Consider the following 20,174-nt stretch of genomic DNA (forward strand, 5'->3'; position numbering starts at 1 on the left):
TCTCGCGCCTGACAACATCCTGTGCTGCCAGCCAACTTCCGTTATCCAAATTTTCGCATAAAGATCGACTTATCCTTCGAAAGGATCTTCGAAAAATTCCATGAAAATCCGATTGTTCGGGGGATGAACGAGTTTCCAATAATCGACCTCCATTTTAAACGAATCGCGTTACACTGTGGATATATTTTATATATTTTGAGGATAAAACTCTCGAAAGTTGTCGAGAGTTATTTATTTGGTGAAATTTATTATCGCGGTTATTATCGTGTTTATTTGTGAAAAAAAAATATCCTAGGCGCGATAATTTTCGAAAGTTTGCTCTAAAATTATAATTTGCACGATCGAGAATGTTGCGCTATGCATTAACAAACGAAACGAGCAATCGAGAGTGTTAATCAAGACCAACAATTGGAAGGATCGACAATTGATCGTGAATGGTATTGGAGCGGGAGAGGTCAATTGTAATTTTGCGACAATGATAATTTAACAGATTGATATTCGCTAATTATGCGGCGTGTGGAAGCGTGCAATTAAATAAGGAAAACTCGAAAAAAAGGAAAAAAAGAAGAAAAATATCGAATTTCGATTCACCAGCTTTTACCATTATGCACGATATATTATATTACATACATCGACCATACATCGCCTCCATTGGAAATACAAAGCAGTCGAATTGCAGAGCGTCACCGGTTCGAAATTACAACGACGTCATATCGCTCATTTGCATCGAAATTTTAACTTAATAACTCGCGGAATCGTGGCCACGTGCAACCACGATCAAGCGACTGTTCAACGTGACGTTGTTCTTTTTATTTTTTTGTCTCGGTTCGTCTGTTTCTTTTTCTTTTTTTTTTTTTTTTTTTTTTTTTTTTTTTTCCCCTCCAGCTTCGTTTTGTTCGTTCTAACCTGTTTCACCGTGACAACTTCGCTTTGTGGATTATCAGATGGATCGCAATCCGTCTTGGACGTTGTACTTCCGCTTCGAGCCCGCGCTCTCGACCCCTTCGTCCTTTTCTTCGTTCCGGTGATATTTTCCGTAAATTGATCGGTATCTAATGAACTCTCAGACTCGGAATTCATCGTCAAAAAACGTTCGAAAACGCGTTTATAATCCGAACTGTTCGATAACGTGGGATCCGTGTAGAAATCGGAAATGGATATAACGAAAGTTTTTTTGACAAAAGAAAATCGGTTTTATCGATTTTTATATATCGTCCATTCTTCTGAAATTTCTTTTCATTTTAACGCGTTTTAAATCGTTTCTCCTAACACTTAGTCCCTTTTTCAATTTTTGTTTAACATTCGTGTTTTAAAATTCGCTTTTTTCTGCGAATTTGCAATTGAAAGAAACTTCGGATCCATTTAAATGTACAACTCACGCCTGAAGGGCAAAATTGCAAAACCGCAATTTTTGAACGTTTCGCGAGAAGTGGTAGGAAGGAGGGATGCGTGGTTAAAATTTCGACCTGATAAAAGTGGCAGAGCATGCAAATATATGCGTGTACTCGGTTAGAATAAACTACTGATACTGTTCGTTTCTGTTTTTCAAAAACATCTCTCTTTTTTTTTTTTTTTTTTTGTTATTTATAACTCGAATTTCGAAATAATAATTGGAATTTTTTGGAACGCGCTTTGTTAGAATATTCGCGCGTAATTTTTTATTACCGAAATTCGAAAAGAAGAATAATACCTGTTCGATTCAATTTCGTCATTTTTTTGGAACGAACTGCGGATCAAAATTTCATACTCTCGACTTAACGAGTCAATGAGAGTTCACACGTTTCTTGCTCGTAGTAAGTTACGAGTTCAGCACGTTTTCCCCGTTTGAAATTGCCAACGTGAAATCGGTGGTGTGTCAAAGCAGTTGACTCGAAGGTAATGTTATTCGATAGGAAAGAGCCAAGTCGGTGCGGTTTCGCGTTTCATCCAATTATCGACCGTTGTCGACGTTGCGTGCTCTCTTCAATCTTTTTTCGAGAGACGCAGAATGACGCAGAGTGATATTTGAACCATTCGAAGATCAAACTGACGAATTCTTGTTTCTAGAAAATAAAACTTTGCTCTAAATTAGAGCATTCGATTGTAATATGTAGTTTTTTTTAGAAATTGAATAAATTGACTTGATGGAGTCGACTTGGCTTTCGATAGATAGTTTAATAGATTTTTGTAATGTTTTTTTTGTTTATTTTGATCATAGGAATTTGGGAGTTACATAACCTCTTTTTACCATTTTCAATCATGTGCAATGTTACCGACTGGGTATGGAACGAGATAGCAACATAAGTAGCGGCCAAAATTAAAACTAAATTTTATTGAAAAATCAAATGATAAAAATATCAACATTCGATACGTACGTATTTTTTTTTTTTTTTTTTTTTTTTTTATTAAGAATTCAATGTGAAACGATAAATATATTACTTATATTTATAATACTTACTATAATAGTTAGAAATATACATGTTAAAAAATAAGAGATTGAAAATACAATCGTGATTTCAACATATTTTTATTTTATTTTATTCACGGTTATAACTTTTTCATTAGAAATTCTTTCACAAAAAATATCCTTTAAGAAATTTAATAATAATATAAAATTAATTATATTAACGTATTATATTAACATGTTAATTAATTACTTAAGAAAAGAAGTCGTAATAATAAACAATTAAAGATTACGATTGTAATACTTAAAAAGGAACATTTAATTTAAAAAGGAAACGAGTTAAAATATCTGAAAAAGAAAATAATAATTAATGAAATGAAATTTATTCGTTTATGTATTAATAAAAGAGCGTGTGACAAAAAAGGATCGTGCCGGAAATTGTAGAATCCCAGAGAATGAAGCCGCCATTCTCTGGAAATCTACATTTATCCTGGCTTCTCACGTCCTTTGCTCAAATACAATAGATATAATATATTTCATATAATAACATAAACAAGAGATTAATTTTGTACAAATATTTCTTATATAAAAATCATGCTCGTCTCTCGGCCACCCATCAAATTTCGCGAATCACGTGGTTCAATCTTTAGCTATTTCCTTTTCGTATTCTTTGCAATAGTCCATCCAGAAAATTGTACCTTACGTTTACAAAGTCCATATCGATCGAAAAAACGAGAATTAATTATGTATTGTTTAATTGCAAAGACGGACGATGGACAAACGCACAAGACATCGATTGGAGACGATCGTCAAACATTAACATCGTTTTCTTGTTTTTTTGTTTTTTTTTTCCCTTTTTCTTTTTCTTTATTTTTTTCCTTTTTTTTTCTTTTTCTTTTTTTTTTTTTTACCTTTTAAATTTACACGATTTATCGGTCACATGAAAATATGATTTTAAACGTTATTCCTCGAGAGGAATTCTGTGTTCGAATCACGACTGAATTATCAAAACTCGAATCAAGATACATTTTACATTATCTTTTTTATACGGATATAACGCTAACGCTTTTTTTCGCTGTTCCAATTCTCTCATGAAATCATCTCCTCTCGTTTCTTTTTTTCTTTAATCAAAAAATTCTGTCCCTATCTGTTGTCCATTTAACTATTTCGATGATTCAATTTTTTTTCTATCTAAAATTGTTTTCGTTGGCTACGAGGAAAGTTTTTTCGCTTTTCTTCTTTTTTTTTTTTTTTTTTTTCTCCAATATTTCTCCTTTGCTGCAACGTGGTCCAATATTCTAGTCAATATTTCGGCGATGTGGTCCAATATTCTATAGGTTTTTAGGAACACCGAAACTCCCAAGGAACGAACAATTTATCTCATTTCGCCCGCGTTTTCTTTGATGAGGGGGCGACAGATCAACTAGTATCGAGAACCTCGATATACCCTGAATTAGCCGGAAGCTGGATGTCGAAAGGCACTGGTTAATAGTAAGGACTAGTCACAACGAGTCTTTAGAAAATCTTTAGACGAAACAATAAAAAATCTCTTTCCGCATCGGTGTTCAGACTCGTTGTGACAAGTCCTTAGAATATCTTTAAAAGATACATCATTCCAAATAACAAAAATCGTCTCTGATCGTTCACAATTCTCGCAAAATCACACTTGGATGAAAACATCCACTCTCATCCTCCCACCCGATCAAAGAATCTCCCGATCTAGAACCAATGCGTTTCGAGATCCATCTTCGCGATCGTCTATCCCTGTCGAGACCAACTGTTATCTGTTGTACACGTATTCAGGGTTGGTGAACACCGTCGCCTTCAACGTGATGGAGGACGACACCTGGGACAACGGGCGATCCTCGGGGGTCGTATTCAGGCTCCTCTTGCGTTTGTCGTGTCTCCACAATTTGTGTAGAGTTAGAGAAGCCTTAGTGTGATACGGTTGGCAGACGGTCCCTCTGGCCGGGGCGTCGTCGGGGCAGAGCCGACACTTGAGCAAATTTCGTTTAGTAAGTTGAAGGCGGTAACGTTCCTTCAACTCGTCCAACTGTTTCTCAGGCGACTTCTTCGACGCCTCGGGGCTCTCTTTTTCTTCTTCTTCTTTTTCCTCTTTCTTCGCTTGCTCCTCCGCCCCTTCGCCCGATTCTTCGATCGAGTCGTCGAAGTCTTGGTTCCAAGTCACCTTCCTCGGCTGGCTCTGCTTCCTCGATCTCTGCCTCACGCCCGGTTTCCTCTCGATGTTTTCGACCGGCCAGACGCAATCGAAGGACGTGGAGGCCCCCGTGGATTGGGAGGAGGGGCCATTGCACTCTTCGGGAACGGCTCGGTAGCTGTGCGCAAAATCACGATTAAGTATAGTGGAAGTGAGGTGATGGTGGTGGTGGTGGTGGTGGTTGTGGTGGTGATTGGTACAACCGGTGCACGGTTCGTCGTCGTGTACTACAACGTCGTGTTGTTGCTCGACGGGGCACGACGACGCGGAAACGGCTCGGGACGAGCCGTGGCCGCGGCTCCGTATCTCGGTTGATCGACGGTGATCGACGTGGTTGGCGTCGTCGTTGGCGTGACGATGGCGACGACGCTGGTCTTGGTCGTGGCCGTGCCCGTCACCGCTCGACCGCCTCTCCTCCTCCAAGGTCGGGTACGCCATTGTCGCTGCAGTTGCAGGGGAGTTTACCATCTCGTGGCTGCAACCACCGCGGCACTGTTCCATAAGTTACGTTCGCGTCATTTTTCTACCAACGAACGAGCGCTCGTCGACCGTGCGACGAGACGACGAGACGACGTTTACTTTTTTTTCTTTTTATCTTTTTCTTTTCTTTTCTTTTCTTTTCTTTTCTTTTCGTTTTTAAGAAGAAAAAGAATGAGAGAGAGAGAGAGAGAGAGAGAGAGAGAGAGAGAGAGAGAGAGAGAGAGAAGAAACAAGTGACAACGAGAGAAGAAACGGAGACAAACTGGAAGTGAAGCGCAGGAGCGTGCACATATACCACACGTGGTCCTGGCGACACCGAAAGCAAACAAACGAAGCGTGCACACGGCGCGAACGGATAGAAAAAAAAAGAAAACGTTGGAACAAAAAATGACGCTGCAACGTAACATAAAGCGGAGAGGTGGAGGGGCGGGAGAGAGCGGTGTCGGAGCGGCAGGTTGTGCAAATCTCGTTTTGCGATCCATCTCTTTCGTTTTACAACAATTTTGCCCTCCTCCTCCCTTCGACGGGAGGGCGAGAATAATCGAGAAGAGAGAAAGGATTAACGTCGTCGCCCTCTGTTTTTTTTTTTTTTTTTGTACATAACAAAATTATGCACGTAACAACCTGCCGCCGAACAACGTCGATCATCGATCGTGTACAATGCTGGAGTTTAAAAAATAGAAAAAAAAAAAAAAAAAGAAAGCAAGCGCAGGAATCGCACTCGCAACTTAAGAGCACATAAAGCGGCGCTAACGACTTCGACTCCTCATTGGATATTTTTTCGTGACCTCGGGGAGGGGGTGATGGTAAGAAATCAAAACGAAACGAATGATTGTCCGTTGTGCCAAAAAAAAGAAAAAAATTTTTTTCAAAGAAACTTGATCGAGTCGAATCGTTCGAATCGATTTTCAAATTATTCCTCGCACAATGGACATTTACAGTTTCGTTCGAGGATCTAGGGTATACGAAATAATGGAATATAAAATATCTTGAATATATATATATGTATACATGTATATAACGCCTGGATCCTCGATAAAACATCAAAATCGCTAGCTAGTGTTCCCGATTTGCCGTCCGGGGGGACAAAACGAGCGAACGAAATGCTAATTTACGAGCAAAATTAGCGTTCGCCGATCGTTGTGCGCAATTGTGTGATTCGCATTTTGTACGGAGAAAGGGGGGAAGGGGAGGGGGGAGGGGAAAAATGAATAAATACAGCTAATAGGAGAGCATGGGAACGACGAGGTCAGCGGATGTGCTTACCCGAGTATCGTTGTCGGTGGTATCACGGTGGTAGCAGGTGCTATGGCCGGTGCTGGGGCTGGAAAAACTGGCGGACCAGGTGGTGGTCGGCCTCCTCCCGCGGGACTGTAAATTCGATAATTAACGATAAATCATCCAGCCTCGTGGTTTATTATCCCTCTATGGGACATTACGTATGAATCACGAATGAATGAAAGAAAAAATATTTCATCTGTGAAGTATGATATAACGAAAAGAAAGAAAGAGTCGGATTGAAGCCTCGATAACTTTTTAACTTCATCTCGAATTTCAAATTTTAATTCGATTCTCTGAATATACAGAAAAGAATCCAGGATAACATCCAAATTTTATTAACGAGAAGATTGTGAGTGAATTAAAATTATACCATTTGTTGGAGAAAAGTATGGTATTTGGAAGAAGATTTTTTCAGAGACGGGGAAAATTTACCCTAATTTTAATATCCAATTCTCCCAAATTACAACATCGCGTGTACCACGATACGATATGTACACACGCGAAAATAAATAAATAATGAAGCAGGCCAAAGAGGTTGGAGGGAAGAAATTGTTAATAACAAATATTTGCTTTGTAACGGGGATCTACAAATGGTTTTCGATGGTAAACACGAGCCGATAAACAAAATTTCCCTTCGACGAACGGATCGACGAAAATGGGATTAATTGGTTAAACGCGTTCGAAGTTTCCCTTCGAAATTCGGCGATGCGGTCGATGGGCTCAAAGACGTGGTTAACGAGCGGGAGGAAACACCGGGCAGGGAGTGACCGTACGAAATTTAAATCCGCTCGTTACACACTTGTTTGCCCCGGGGTAACGCGACCGAAAAAGTAACGGGAGCGTGGATTAATCGCGTCCGATCGACTTCCAATTAAATCGTATTTAATGAATTTTCCCGATTGCCGCACGACTCCCGGCCGTGTCGAACCACCGAGCTAAACACATACACACACGCTCGAGTCCGCTCGAATTCGTCGAGTTTTGGGACACGGGGTGGAAAGCTCTCTTTCTCCGGCGCTCGGTCAACGGAGCGTGAAGAAAAATGTTGCGCGAGAAATGTTGTTGGCCGAATTTTCCAAGTTAAGCGGGTTGCTCGAGTTATACGTTTTCCGTGTCGTTCGACACGGTTTGCAAGCCAATTGGAATGAAATGAATCGGAAGATGAAAAAAAGGAACGAGCTCGTTGGGCAGAGTGTAGTTTGAATTGGTTCCACGCCCGGAACAATTGCGTACAAATTGTTTAACTGAGTGAGAAACGCGTTTTACACGCTAGAAAAAGAATGTGAGAATTAAAGAGAAATTTTTTTGATTTAAATCCTAATAAATTACTTAACTTATCTGAGGATTGTATCGAACATTTTAAAGATCAAACTGACGCGTGCAACTAGGAGAGGGAGGAAAGCGTTCGATTCAATTTTCTCAACATTTGACGAATAACTTTTTGAAACTTTTTGAGAATATCGTTATTATACAATTCCTATGGAATTTCTGTTTCAGAGAGAGAAATCTATGAGATCGATAAATTAACAAGACGCTTACTGTAAAGGTTGCTGATGACGATTGGTCGGTGGTGGAGCAGCTTGGGCCGTGGAGGACGCGGGTGCGTTGGCACTGCTGACGCGATGCACATGCAGCTGGTGCATCTGAAGCTGTGCCGCATCTTCGCCAAGGAACGAGCATCTTGAGCATTGTCGTCTGTTGTGCACCTTCAACACGTGGGTGGCTAGTCGCTCGGCGCGTGCGGCCTTGTACTCGCACAAGGTGCACGCGAACGGTTTCAGATGCGTGTTCAAGTGCCGTTTAAGGCACCAGTTGTCTACGCCACTCCAAGAACAATAGCAGCAGGTGTACCTGAAAATTTGTAACCGTATTAACCGACTCGATCCCAACAACCATTCCAAATTAAACTATTTTCAAACTCGACGTTCTCCAACAACATCGATGTACGCCCCTTAAAAATTTATCAAAAAAATATATATATATAGTAATAATCGACAGACTGATAAATTTGAAATTTGAAATTAAGAAACAAATAATTTCTTTTTTATCTTGATCCTTGATATAATACGTTATTATCCTATCTAATTTTCCAATCCATTCCAACTTATCTATAAAAATATACATATATATATATAAATTTGCAAACGACTACTCTCCCTTAATTTAACTTAATCCTTTGCACTCCTGTTTCGCTCGATCGAACCAACAGACTCAGACGCGCGTTCGGTGCGTTCGGTGTGGCCTCATAAGATTACCATAAGATAACTACTCATAAGATAAGATTATACGTAAAGAGCTTAGGAACCTATTTGTGAATATATTTTAAAAAAATCAAACATAAATAAATATTGTCGCCGCAACAAAATCCCAATAGTGCCGAAGAGTGAACACTGGAGTTACGGCATTAACTCGAGTGGTGACCGAGAGTCACCGTTGAAGAGCAAAGGGTTAACTCAACTTAACTCTCGTTTAAACGTAATTTCACTTCGCAGTTACAAAGAATTGGCTCACCTCCGCTCCTGGGCCCCTTTCGATCCTCCCTTGAGATGGCTCTTGCTGTTGCAGCCCCCGTTCTGCACCCTCCTCCCTGTAGCACTGCAACTCGCGGCATCCGGTTGCATGATGCCTGGGGCAGGCATCGACGTTCCTTGGTAAATCGCGGCGACCGCAGCGGCAGAACTCGGCTGCAACTGGTAACTCTTGCTGGTATTAAACCCTGAATAAGTCGCGTGCTGCGGCTGCGGCTGCTGCTGCGGCTGCGGCTGCTGCTGCGGCTGCTGCTGTTGCTGTTGCTGTTGCTGTCCGTTCGCGCTCGTGCTTGCGCCGCTCCCCGTTCCGGACTCTTGCTGAAGGGGCTTGGGCGCCGTCGATCCCGCCGGTCTCCGTATCCTGGACAACTCGTATCCGTGCTCCCGGTGCATCCTCAAGAAGTGTTTCTTCACGTGGTCGGCGCGATTGAACGGTTTGTAACATATGTAACAGTGGAACGGCTTCTCCTCGCGGTGGATGTTCTCGTGTCTCGTGTACAGATCCCGGCGATCCGTTCCGTACGGGCAATACGGACAGGTGTAACGCTTTCCGCTCGCCGATACCGATGCCGACGTAGGTGTCATTGTTGTGGCGTTCTGTGAAGCGATTTTTCGGTTTTTTTTTTTTTTTCTTTCTTTTTAATTTTTTCTTCTTTCGCTTCCCTTCTCAAAAGATTTCAATGGGTTTCATGATTATCTTAATGATCGTTTTCTAACAATAGGATAGTTTTCTGTTTCAGGTTGAACGGTTGAATGGAATCCTTGGAGGGAAAGGAAGAAGGACGATTGATGGGCTTGACGCGTGTCGGAAGTGAATGACCAGGACCGGAAAATCGGAATAAAATTCCAAGGGATATCGATTCGATTGGATTGGTGTTCGTAAAAGTTTTACGAAAATAAAATGTTAAAATTGGAATTATTAAGATTAAAAAATCTATCTCTATTATTATAAAATCACTATTTATAAATATCACTTGTAAGTTGATGGATTGATAATTTGTTCGAAAATGGATGAAATGTATCACTTTCGTAAAAGTTTTTACGAAAATAAAATGTTAAAATTGGAATTATTAAGATTAAAAAAAATGTATCTCGCTGTTTATAAATATCACTTGCAATTTGATGGATTGATAATTTAATTTGTTCGAAAATGGATTAAATGTATCACTCGCGAGGCAAGTCTCGATATATAAAGCACAAATCCACAATTTGAAAATAAGTACCCGCACGTAATATGGAAAAAATGAAAAAAATTTAAAAAAAAAAAAATAAAAACGTAATCAATCACTGTTTCTTTTTTTTTTTTTTTTCAATTTAATCCACAATCGTCTTCGTCGAACGACAATATTTCACGTAAAATATTTCATATAAAATAATCACGTTTTTTTTTTTAAATAATCTTCGTTTGGAAGAATATTTTCACGAAAATTAACAACAATGTTCACCACGAAAAGCGTGCAAATATCACCGTTTAAGAGTTAAAGTTTGGGACCTGATGATTTACCTGGTGCAAGTGTTGAGGTGCAGGAGCGGATGGCAATTCTTGCAACAGGAAGGTGGAAGGTACCGGTAGCAAAGCTGCGGGCACTGTCTGCGTTTCTTGAGTTCTTCTTGACGGAGGAGCGCTTCTTTCTGCCCTTTCTCGCAACCTCTCCAAATAAGATATCACGTCTTCCACTTTCAACTCTGTCTGCAAATAGTCTTTGCGCGGCGAGTGATGTCTGTTCCTTTCGTCAGCGAGGATCCTCGATGAATGAAGTTCCATGAAATGTTCTGCAACGTCGCGAGGCCCACCACCCATCACGTCCCCTGCTTCGTCAAATGCTATTCGTCAATTTTCACAAAAGCCTGAAAATTTATGGGGAAAGATGGGGATGGCGGGGGAAAAGATGGCCCCTGATTTGGCCAGAAGTATATTATACTTACAGTACTTACGGTGTTATTACTTCAACGCTGTGTATACCTGTGACCCCCTTCCCCTCCCCTTCCCCCTCCCCATTCCTCCCGTCTACCTACCTAGTTGTTTATTGCTTCTACGGATTATTTACTTTGTTAAACTTACTAAGTCAGAAAGACTTTATTTTTCAACAAATATTACAAATATTGCAAAGCTACCAATCTTCTGAATATATTAAAAATCTTTTGGAAATAAATGGAAAAATTAAAGATTTAAAAAAAAAAATTCGAATCTGTATCGTTGTTATGATATAATTTCGATTTTTATTAATAAATTTCAAACAATTTTATATTTTATATTTTCCAAGATCGACATTAGGGTTGAAATATTTTAACCCCAATGTAATGAATAATGTAGACTTTTTTTTCTATAAATTTTGGATTTTACTCGTTTCAACGGTATTTCTAGAAATAATAAATAAATTGTGATTGCAGGCTTGGACCGCAGGCATATATAACGTGTAAGAGAAAATTCATCCGTAGCACAAGCAAATATATCGAAAATTAAGGCGATAGATAAAAGAAAAAGTTGTTTAAAATTTTCTTCTCTACGATATATATATATATATACCAAAATCAGAAATCGACAAGGACCGCGAATAATTAAAATTAATATAAAAAAAATAACGAGGCAAAAGGACGAAATCTTTATTATAGATATTAATTTTCGAATTGATACACGACGAAACGATATCAGTGTGAAACTCTCCTTAAGCTAATGAAATTCGCGTAGAAACATGGGACGATCCCTCGATAGCGTCGTCAAACGTGACACTCGGTGGACACAAAGCCGATAATGAACGAGCTTAAGGATATTAGGGACGAAGCATGTCTGCACGCAAGGACGGAGAAAGGTGGTAGAAAGTATTGGAGAGGTATTATTTCACACGAGAATTTGCATTTGCATGGCACAACAAGGTAATAAAAGCTTGAAAATTACCGGGAAAATGCTGTCTCAGGGGTAATAAAAGCTACTTCTTTTGTTCGAAAGAAATTTTACCGACTTAACATTGAACTGTTTAACTGTTTTTCGCGTTTAATTGTTTTTTCAGTTTTCCTTCGTGTTTACTTATTATATTTTATATTATTATATCATTATTATTATTTAAAATTTTTTTCAACAATGCGATTCGTAATTACAACGTAACGTAAAGATTTTTACTTACTTTTTACGCTTACATGATTCGGCGAAAAATTCAGAGAAATCTGAACGGAAACAATTTTATCGGAGACGGCGGTTCAATACGGTTTCGACAAATTTTCGTAACGCAATGCCGTTTACACGTTACACATATTTATATAAACAAGATGATTCAATTTTTTTGTTTATCGACGAGATCGGCGAACGACATTTAGCTTAGTAAACACGGGAAAACGGACAGTTGTGTTCGATTTTAATTATATTTAAAATAATCAAAATTGAATCGAAAAAATATAAATAACGGCAAGGTGACTAAGTCGATTTCGATTAAAACAATTCAAGTAAACATTGTAAAAGAATATTCGTATTCGTGTTCGTTATACTTGGACGATAATCAAACCAACTCCTTTTATGAATCATCCCAAAGTTTCTCGAATTCGTATAATTTAAACAACGATTTAAACGTCGATTTTTCTTGCATTGAATTCGAACATATAGGATCGTGGTTAAAAATTAAACTCGAGCCTTAAAAGCCTCGAGTCGATCGATAAAAAAATCATAATAAATATGATACGAACCGCATTCATAACACCTCCATGTTGCTTTTCCAGCGTGATAAGCAGCAATACGACTTCCATCGGTTCCTTTCAATGGTTCCTCCTCGCAAGTCCAGTTCCCGTCGTCGCTACCATCGGTCCCGTTTCCGGTGTCCTCCTCGGTCTTGTACGAAACGGAAGTCTCAAACTCGTTCTGAACGCTCGAGGCTACGATAAACGAACTAGCTAAGTTTCGTTCCACCGTGAAATTTCATTTTCGTGTATACCATGGCGAGCGTGTTTTCCACACGGATGCCATTGCTTTTCCGTATATATATAAAATAATGTTTCGTTACGCGAGGCAGAAAGAGCATCATTATATCGTTTAAAGTGGTGTAGAAATTATTTATCACAGTCTGGTTAATATTCATACTTCGTAATTACTTCGTTCGTATATTAGCTTTTAACTGCCGTAATAACGTGTATAAAATGTGAATCAAACTTTTACGTACAAGATGTTCTATTTTTTTTTTTTTTTTTTTTTTTTTATAATTTTTAACCATCATTGAAAATGGTTTCGAAAAAGCGAGTCGAGTAAATGTTAAATAATTTACGGAACGTTGCTTCAATCCATATTTCACGAAATATTCGTGCAAAAAAGAAAGAGAGACGGATATAAGAATTTATCATTTTTCTATCCGGTTTGTCGGCATACTTTTCGAGATATATACTTTATAATCAATTTGATCAGCTCTTCTTTCCTTTCTCATAAAAGAAAAAAGAAAAAAAAAAAAAAAAAAAAAAAAAACATTTCGCTGCAAATTAATTCACTCACTTCTGTGATCGGGATCCTCGCCGTACAATTTCCTGGTTATCTCTTTAAACATATCCTCGTAGCAGTCGAGCCTGCTAATTCCCGTGCCGCTACCCTCCATCTTCCGAGCCCTCGTCGGTCACCCACTATCCTCGGAAGAATAAACCCACGTCTACCTGGGAACCGAAATGAGTCGGCGGGTAAGTCGGATTGTAACTAATAATCACGGACGAAAAATGCATTTCTCCCTTTCTTTTCAAAAACATTTTCACTCTCTTTCCCCGTATTTCTGACAACAACAGGTCAACTTTCGACCACCGTTATTTCTTTCCTTCCACTCTCTTTCTTTTCCGCTCGTTTACGAGGGGTTGGGGAGGGGGGGGGGGGGGGTTCCTTTTTTTATTTTCTTTTTTGTTTTTTTTAGGAATCGTTTCATGAAGGGTGGATCGACGACGATGAGGTCTAATTGGCTCATCGAAGCTTAATTAAATCTTGTCGAGGCGCTTCCCTTAATCCACGCGACTTAACTTTACGCTGACCGGCTTAAGTGGCCCATTTGCATAAACGATGGAGATATTTCAGTGTTTGAGGGGAAAGGAGGATAATTTGGCAAATATTTTAACACGTGTTTTTCTGTGAGAGCGTTTTGTGTGTCACGCGGCGTGAGTCATTTAAGACTAGAAATTGAAATATTTTCATAATTCTTTTATTTCGCGTAGAAAAATTTTGAAGGCGGAAATTCATTTCAAATTCATTTTAAATGAGATTTCATCTTTATACGTTTCTACTACTGTTCTGTAAAGAAAATTAGAAACGAAATAAGAATTATTTTTAAAATGATTTTTATTCAAATTTTTTTCATAATTTTTATTCAATAATAATATTGTTTGTAAAAAGATATTTCCGTATGCAAAAAATAAAAATGGATGGTTTTTATAATTGTTGAGAGAGAAAACAAAGTTAAAAGGAAAATTTGGAATTTTCATCGAAAATATCGGTTCGTGAATGGAGTGCTTTACCGGGTAAACTGGTTGGTAAATACAGTTTGAATAGAGTCGTTCTTCATGCTAAGTGGAGACGTATCATCGATTTGCTCAGTGGATTTATGGAAGTGTTCGAGGATGACGTATGAAATATCGTTTCTCATCAGCATTCAATTTTTCAAAAAAATTCGAAAAAAAAAAAGTAAAGATACGACATTCGATGATCGGATATTTCGGACATCCATTTTTTAAACATTCTTTCTCTGTTTAAAATCAAAACGACAAATTAAAAACGAGCAATTTTTTCGAATTAAATCTAAAAATTATTCTTCGCTAAATATTTATTTACGTTGACCAATATAATCTTTTTAATCGACAAATAAAGTATTTATATCTTCTCATTTGAAAGAATGTAAAACATAGAAAATTTAAAAAAAAAAGAAAAAGTTGCAGCAACAAAGTTATATTGAACAATTTTTACATCGAGCTAAATTCACGTGATACATTTTTTCTTTTTTTTTTTTTTTTTTTTAGAAAATCTACCTCGTTCCCCTACCTTCTTATCTTGTATATATTCAGCTGCAAAGCGATTAAAAAACATCTTGTTGCAAAGCTACTTTCTATTTTGGTGCACTTGAAAAATCGATTCATTCTATCGGAAAACGTCGTGAACAAATGGAACCAGTGTGATTGGTGCTCAAACCACATAGAAAAATGCTTTGTAATGCTGCATCGGGTTATGCAATTAATAATACGATGTTACGAATAATATTTCATTCTGATACACTTTCTCTTGCAACAAGTTTCTAATTAAAGTTTTCTCACATTCAAATTTTCCAAAATTTGTTTCGTAATTTCATGAATTCGTTTTCCAAATTTTTGTCAAAAAAAAAAAAAAATAGAATTCCCGATTATCAAAAGACTTTAAAACTTTGTAAAATTTATAAAGATTCGTCAGAAATTCGCTAAAAAATAAATTATGAATTAAATCTTCTCTCTTTTATTTTCTCTTATTTTCTTATTTGTTATAGATTATTATGGAGCCCTGACAATTTTTCATCAGTTATTCGAATAATCCTAATTCGATTAGGAGCCGTGCATTTTTCCACGATTCATAAAATTAAAAACTTTATATTTAGAATCTTGTAATAATCCTTTCAAATAAATTTGAACAAAATATTTTCGTCGATATTTCCGATATTAAAAATTATCTTCGAGGTAATAAAATAAAAAACGCAAAGGAGAACAATTCAAGAGGATATTTTTCGTGGAAGATAAGATCGAAGATAAAATTACGAAACATGGGAAGAAATGTATAATAATAAATGGCCATTTCACGGCGAAATGAAAATTCTAGTGCCAAGTCTGGTAATGTGTATTAACTGTAAACCCATCGAAACCGATCGTCGGTTGAAAGCAAACGAGACAATAGCAATTCCAGTGAAAGACATTCTGGCTGCGTTCGAACGTAAATACAGGGTTAATGCGAGGCAGGAAATCGTGGCTGGTGTTCCAGCACGATGACAGGAACCCGGTGGCAATGCGGAACTCCGTATCGGAAGCGTTAACGAGTTCTCTCCCCGGAGGTGGAGATGGCACGATGAAATTAGAATCGAGGTTGTTACAGGCCGTTTAGAAGGCGGTGATCGTCGTCACGGATTTTCAATTAGACCCACTTAGAAATCAAGCGTGAAGATACGGGATAATTATTATGCACGCTTCTTCCATACGGGTGCTTTACTTTTTGCAAGAATCTCTCCCGAGAGATGAATTCCGCTTGCCTCTGTGAGTGCTCTGTATTTTGAAACGGGAATTTTTTTTTTGATAAAGGATAATTATGAAGGCAATTCTTTGTGAATCTTTGAAAATTGTTTTTTTTTTGTTTTTGTTCTTGAAAATTTTTAAGGAAGATGAAATATTAAAGGAACGTTAGAAAATGTTTATCGTCTCCTGGAAAGCTAAACTGTTTTGGAATTTTAAGGAAAGATAAGTAGAGAATAGAGAAACTACCGTCTCTATGAATTTTTTAATTCCTTCTTTTCTCCGTTCTTCTAACGTCACAGAGAGGAAGTGAACTCAATGGTGTTTGTCAATTTTCAAAGAATTGCGGAGAAAAATTCAATTTCCTATACAAAAGAATTTTTAATATTCCTCTTTCCTTCTTTTTTTTTTCTCTCCTCCCCTGAATGTCAATTTCCAAAGGAATCCTCGAGAGGTTTTGAAGAACATTGGAGAGCAACTCGGCATATTTCGTTGTATCGGTACATTCCTTTGGGAAGGAATCGCAATAGATGGAGGAGGAACGAGGAGCAATTGCGAACGCGGTTCGAGGATCTCGAGAAACTGGATCGAAGTTAAGACCACTTTACAATTCGTTCAAACGTGAGCAGTCTTAAACTCTTCTTCCCGAGGACTCGAGGAGGGTTGAAAAATCCGACTCCGTGTTACCGGTTGTTAAATATTCATGAACCGGGAAATCTTTCGCCTTTGAAGCAGTGTCACAATTTAGAAAGTTGACTCGAAAAAGAGGTATTGATTTTCACTTAGAACTGGAACAAAAGCGAAAATCTTCGTTTCCATTCACGCGACAGGAACGACATCTCTTCCGTTTGAAAAGAAACACCACTCAAATTTTTGGTTCAACTTCTTCAAAGGATAACAATTCTTTATAAAGGTGAGGAAAAATTGAGGGGAAAAAATTGGAAAGAAATAAAGGGAATATAGAAGGGTTGAAAATTTTATTAAACTATCCAGAAGGAAGAAAGATAATGAAAGAGGTAACAATCTTTCCAAGTATCGCAAAGAAATCGGTCGGTATTAATTACGCGATTACCTAGTCACTGGTGGAAAAGAGCGGAACGTAATTAGATAAAACACGATCGATTGATGCCAATTCTATTTGCCACCCTTCAAGCACAAGGGGAAGGTCGATCGTTGGAAGGGATCGCTTGAAAGCAATCGAGCATAAAGACGAGCAGTTCTTCATCGAGACGAGTCCCATTGTGCTCGATGAAACCAAGGATGTCACGAGCAACTCCTTCAATCTTATTCAAACCCCTTTTCTGTAAAGGCACGACCACGCTGAGATTCCCACAGGAGCGTAAATACTTTCAAACAGAAAAATCTTGGTAGAAAAGCTCGACCTCGAGGGGAGGAAAAAAACCATCGGCCACACGGTTTATCGAAAGCAAAACTGTTCTTAACCAATCCAGACGTTCAACAGACCTCTTTTCCTCCCCAAATGCAAACAGCTAGAACGACTACTTACCACCTACTGCTCCAAACTTTCAACGTTATCCTCCTTACCGATTTACCGATGTCTATTTAAGCGCACTCGCGCCGATTAAGAGTACTTGTACTTTTACCGATCGATTTTTCCCATCGATCGGTAAAAAAAAAAAAGGATTATCAATTTTTATCTTTCGATCGTATCTTCCGATATTCTAAGCCCGAATTGTCGACGAAGAATAAACAAATTTTTCGAAACCATTTTTAAAAATAAAAAGATATTTCATTGATGCAAAATTGTGCATCAACTGTTAAAAGAAATTGTTACTTTCAACGTATATCCACGCATATATATATATATATAATCCAAACAATTGGAGAGAGTTGTTCCGATCATTAACCAAAGACTGTTAACCCGATAAATCGCCCCACCCCGAAGCGCGAATAAATTACCCACCACCCAAAGAGTATTGTAGCGCTTTCGAGAAGCAACACATTCCAGAAGGGAACGAAATCAATCCGTGAGCAACGCGTAACGCGGCTCGTTAGTCAACCGATCGACTCCGGGGTGGGAGGCGGTCGACCGTCAATCGAACTGGATCCCCCACCCTCCCGACGAGAGATCGATCGATTTCGATCCTGGCGGCGACGTAACGCAAACTTTTCAGTCAGGGATGACCGGAATGAGGAAGAAGAAGAAGAAGAAGAAGAAGAAGAAGGCTGACCTGTGTATTGATCGAGCCGCCGCGTGAGCGGAAAACTCGCAGGGGGAGCGAGAGAGAGGAAGAGAAACGAGCAAAGGAGGAGGGAGAAAGACGGGGTGCACCTCTGGCGAACCCTAGCCGAGGTTACCCACTCGTACATACATACATCCTCGTTGGTACGAGGTGGCACACACGCGTGCAGGGCAGGTTTCAGTGCTCGCACAGGGGTGGTGGCGTTAGAACGTTCTCGCGGCGTGGAAGGGGTTAAACCGGCGACGAATAAATCAATATTCCCCTCCGGAGCGATCGAGGACACGTCCCGGAGGCGACAGATGGCGAGGGTGCCTTGTCTAGCCTCGTGTTCGAGTCTCTGCGCCGGTTGAGCGCCACTGTCTCCGAAGAAAACCTAAGCTTGGTGGGGAGAGAGATGCGGGTGGGTAGAGAGTTCTGTAGGATATATATACAACGAGGGAACGAACAGAGTGGAAGAAAAGAAAGAAGAGGAAAAGGTGGTGAGCGAGAGAGAGAGAAGTAACCTCGGGGAGTAGGAGCACGGAGCGAGATCGAGATAGCGTGAGACCGTGGAGGGGCGTCGGGAGGTGGTGGGAGAGAGAAGAAGAAGTGGTGGGGGTAGAGAAGGCGCGCGCAGTGTGCCATTCAAATTCATCCGGAAATTATTACCGACTAACCAAGGACGGCGAGCGCGCCACTCCTCCATGCATGCGCGCGTACATACGGGCGCACACAGCGATTTATAAATACACAGCGGTGTCTGTATAGCACTTTGGAAGACACGGTAGCCGCGACGAGACACGTAACCGACGCGTAGCTGAATTTCGATCGTAATCGAGGAATTCCTCCCGGTTGGATCACCGCTCCTCTTCTGGCCTTCGTTGCGAGAACGTTGCGGGAACGTCTGTTCGATCTCTGATGTTGCACGATCGTGCGCCATCGTAGAAGCGCGCATAGACGGGACACACGCGAGAAAGAATCGACGTAGTCCGACGTAGCGCGAGCGGGACACGCACACGCGATGCATTCTCTTCTCGGTTCACTCGTACGCGTACCGTGCACCGTGACGCGAGACTAGCACGATCCACTCGCGCGCGAGCCAGCGTCGTACGCGCGTTCCCTCGTCCCCCTGGTGCGGAGTTGGAATATACACGCACTCGGAACAAAGTTTTTCGAGCTGGCTGCGCGAGGACGCTGTCTTCTCGGCGACCATGTATAACCGTACAACTTTGTCTCGCGATGCACACACGATACGCACACACGTTCCCTCTCACGTTCCGCGGCTCTATTCGCGTCACGCTCCTCACGTCACTCTGTCGTCACTCTTGCTCTTCGATCGATCGTCGTCGTCGCTCCTCGGGTTCCGTCCATTCGTTTCGATTCGATTTATTCGTGGCACGCTACTGTAACGTGTAACGCGGAATAGAATCGAGAGCGCATCGAGGAGGAAAAAAATTCTGGATGGGGACAAAAAGGAAAAAAAGGAGGAAAGCTTGCGGAAGATCGGGATCCCGTGGTTATTGGTCGTTCGTTGAGAGTGGAACGAGCGGAAGAAAGAAGGACGGGAACGGAAGGAGGAGAGAAAGACGCGGAATGGGGGGGTCCCGTGTGCAAGGGAAAAATTGAGGCGCGCGCGAACGAGTTCATCGAGTAGGAGAACGACGAAGAAGAAGAAGAAGAAGGAGAAGGAGAAGGAGAGGAGGAAGAAGAAGAAGAAGAAAGAGAAAAAAGATGAAGACACCAGAGGTTGAAGATACGTGTGCGTGCACGAGAATACTCACTTGGGTTTTGTCGGCGGTGTGACGAGAACTCGGGACGTGCCTCGATGGAAATTCGTTGTTCGAGGAAACGTTGTGCTGGTTCGGTTGCAGGTTGTTTCCTCGACGGCAGTCGGGTGGCGAGTGGGTGGG

At 40.0% G+C, this 20,174-nt stretch overlaps 1 protein-coding gene across 5 annotated transcripts; it reads right to left on the reverse strand.

The window, feature by feature from the left end:
• Window positions 1–2,747: 2,747 nt before the first annotated feature.
• LOC122714780 (zinc finger protein 888) lies at window positions 2,748–20,138 on the reverse strand. 5 transcript variants are annotated; one of them, XM_043936438.1, is made up of 8 exons: window positions 20,046–20,138; window positions 13,359–13,513; window positions 12,566–12,751; window positions 10,395–10,699; window positions 8,874–9,487; window positions 7,902–8,213; window positions 6,348–6,452; window positions 2,748–5,076 (listed from the first exon to the last, which is right to left on the reverse strand). In XM_043936438.1, exons 2-8 carry the CDS (start codon window positions 13,456–13,458, stop codon window positions 4,164–4,166), a joined length of 2,535 nt encoding a protein of 844 aa, XP_043792373.1. In that variant the 5' UTR covers window positions 13,459–13,513; window positions 20,046–20,138; the 3' UTR covers window positions 2,748–4,163. The 5 variants fall into 5 exon arrangements, with proteins under 5 accessions (XP_043792373.1, XP_043792374.1, XP_043792372.1 ...); XM_043936439.1 differs by having other exon boundaries at window positions 13,359–13,509; window positions 18,942–20,126; XM_043936437.1 differs by having other exon boundaries at window positions 18,942–20,122.
• Between the last annotated feature and the right edge of the window lie 36 nt (window positions 20,139–20,174).

The sequence above is a fragment of the Apis laboriosa genome, unplaced genomic scaffold, assembly GCF_014066325.1.
Source record: "Apis laboriosa isolate Shangri-la unplaced genomic scaffold, ASM1406632v1 scaffold34_cov151, whole genome shotgun sequence".
NCBI classification, from domain to species: Eukaryota; Metazoa; Arthropoda; class Insecta; order Hymenoptera; family Apidae; genus Apis; species Apis laboriosa.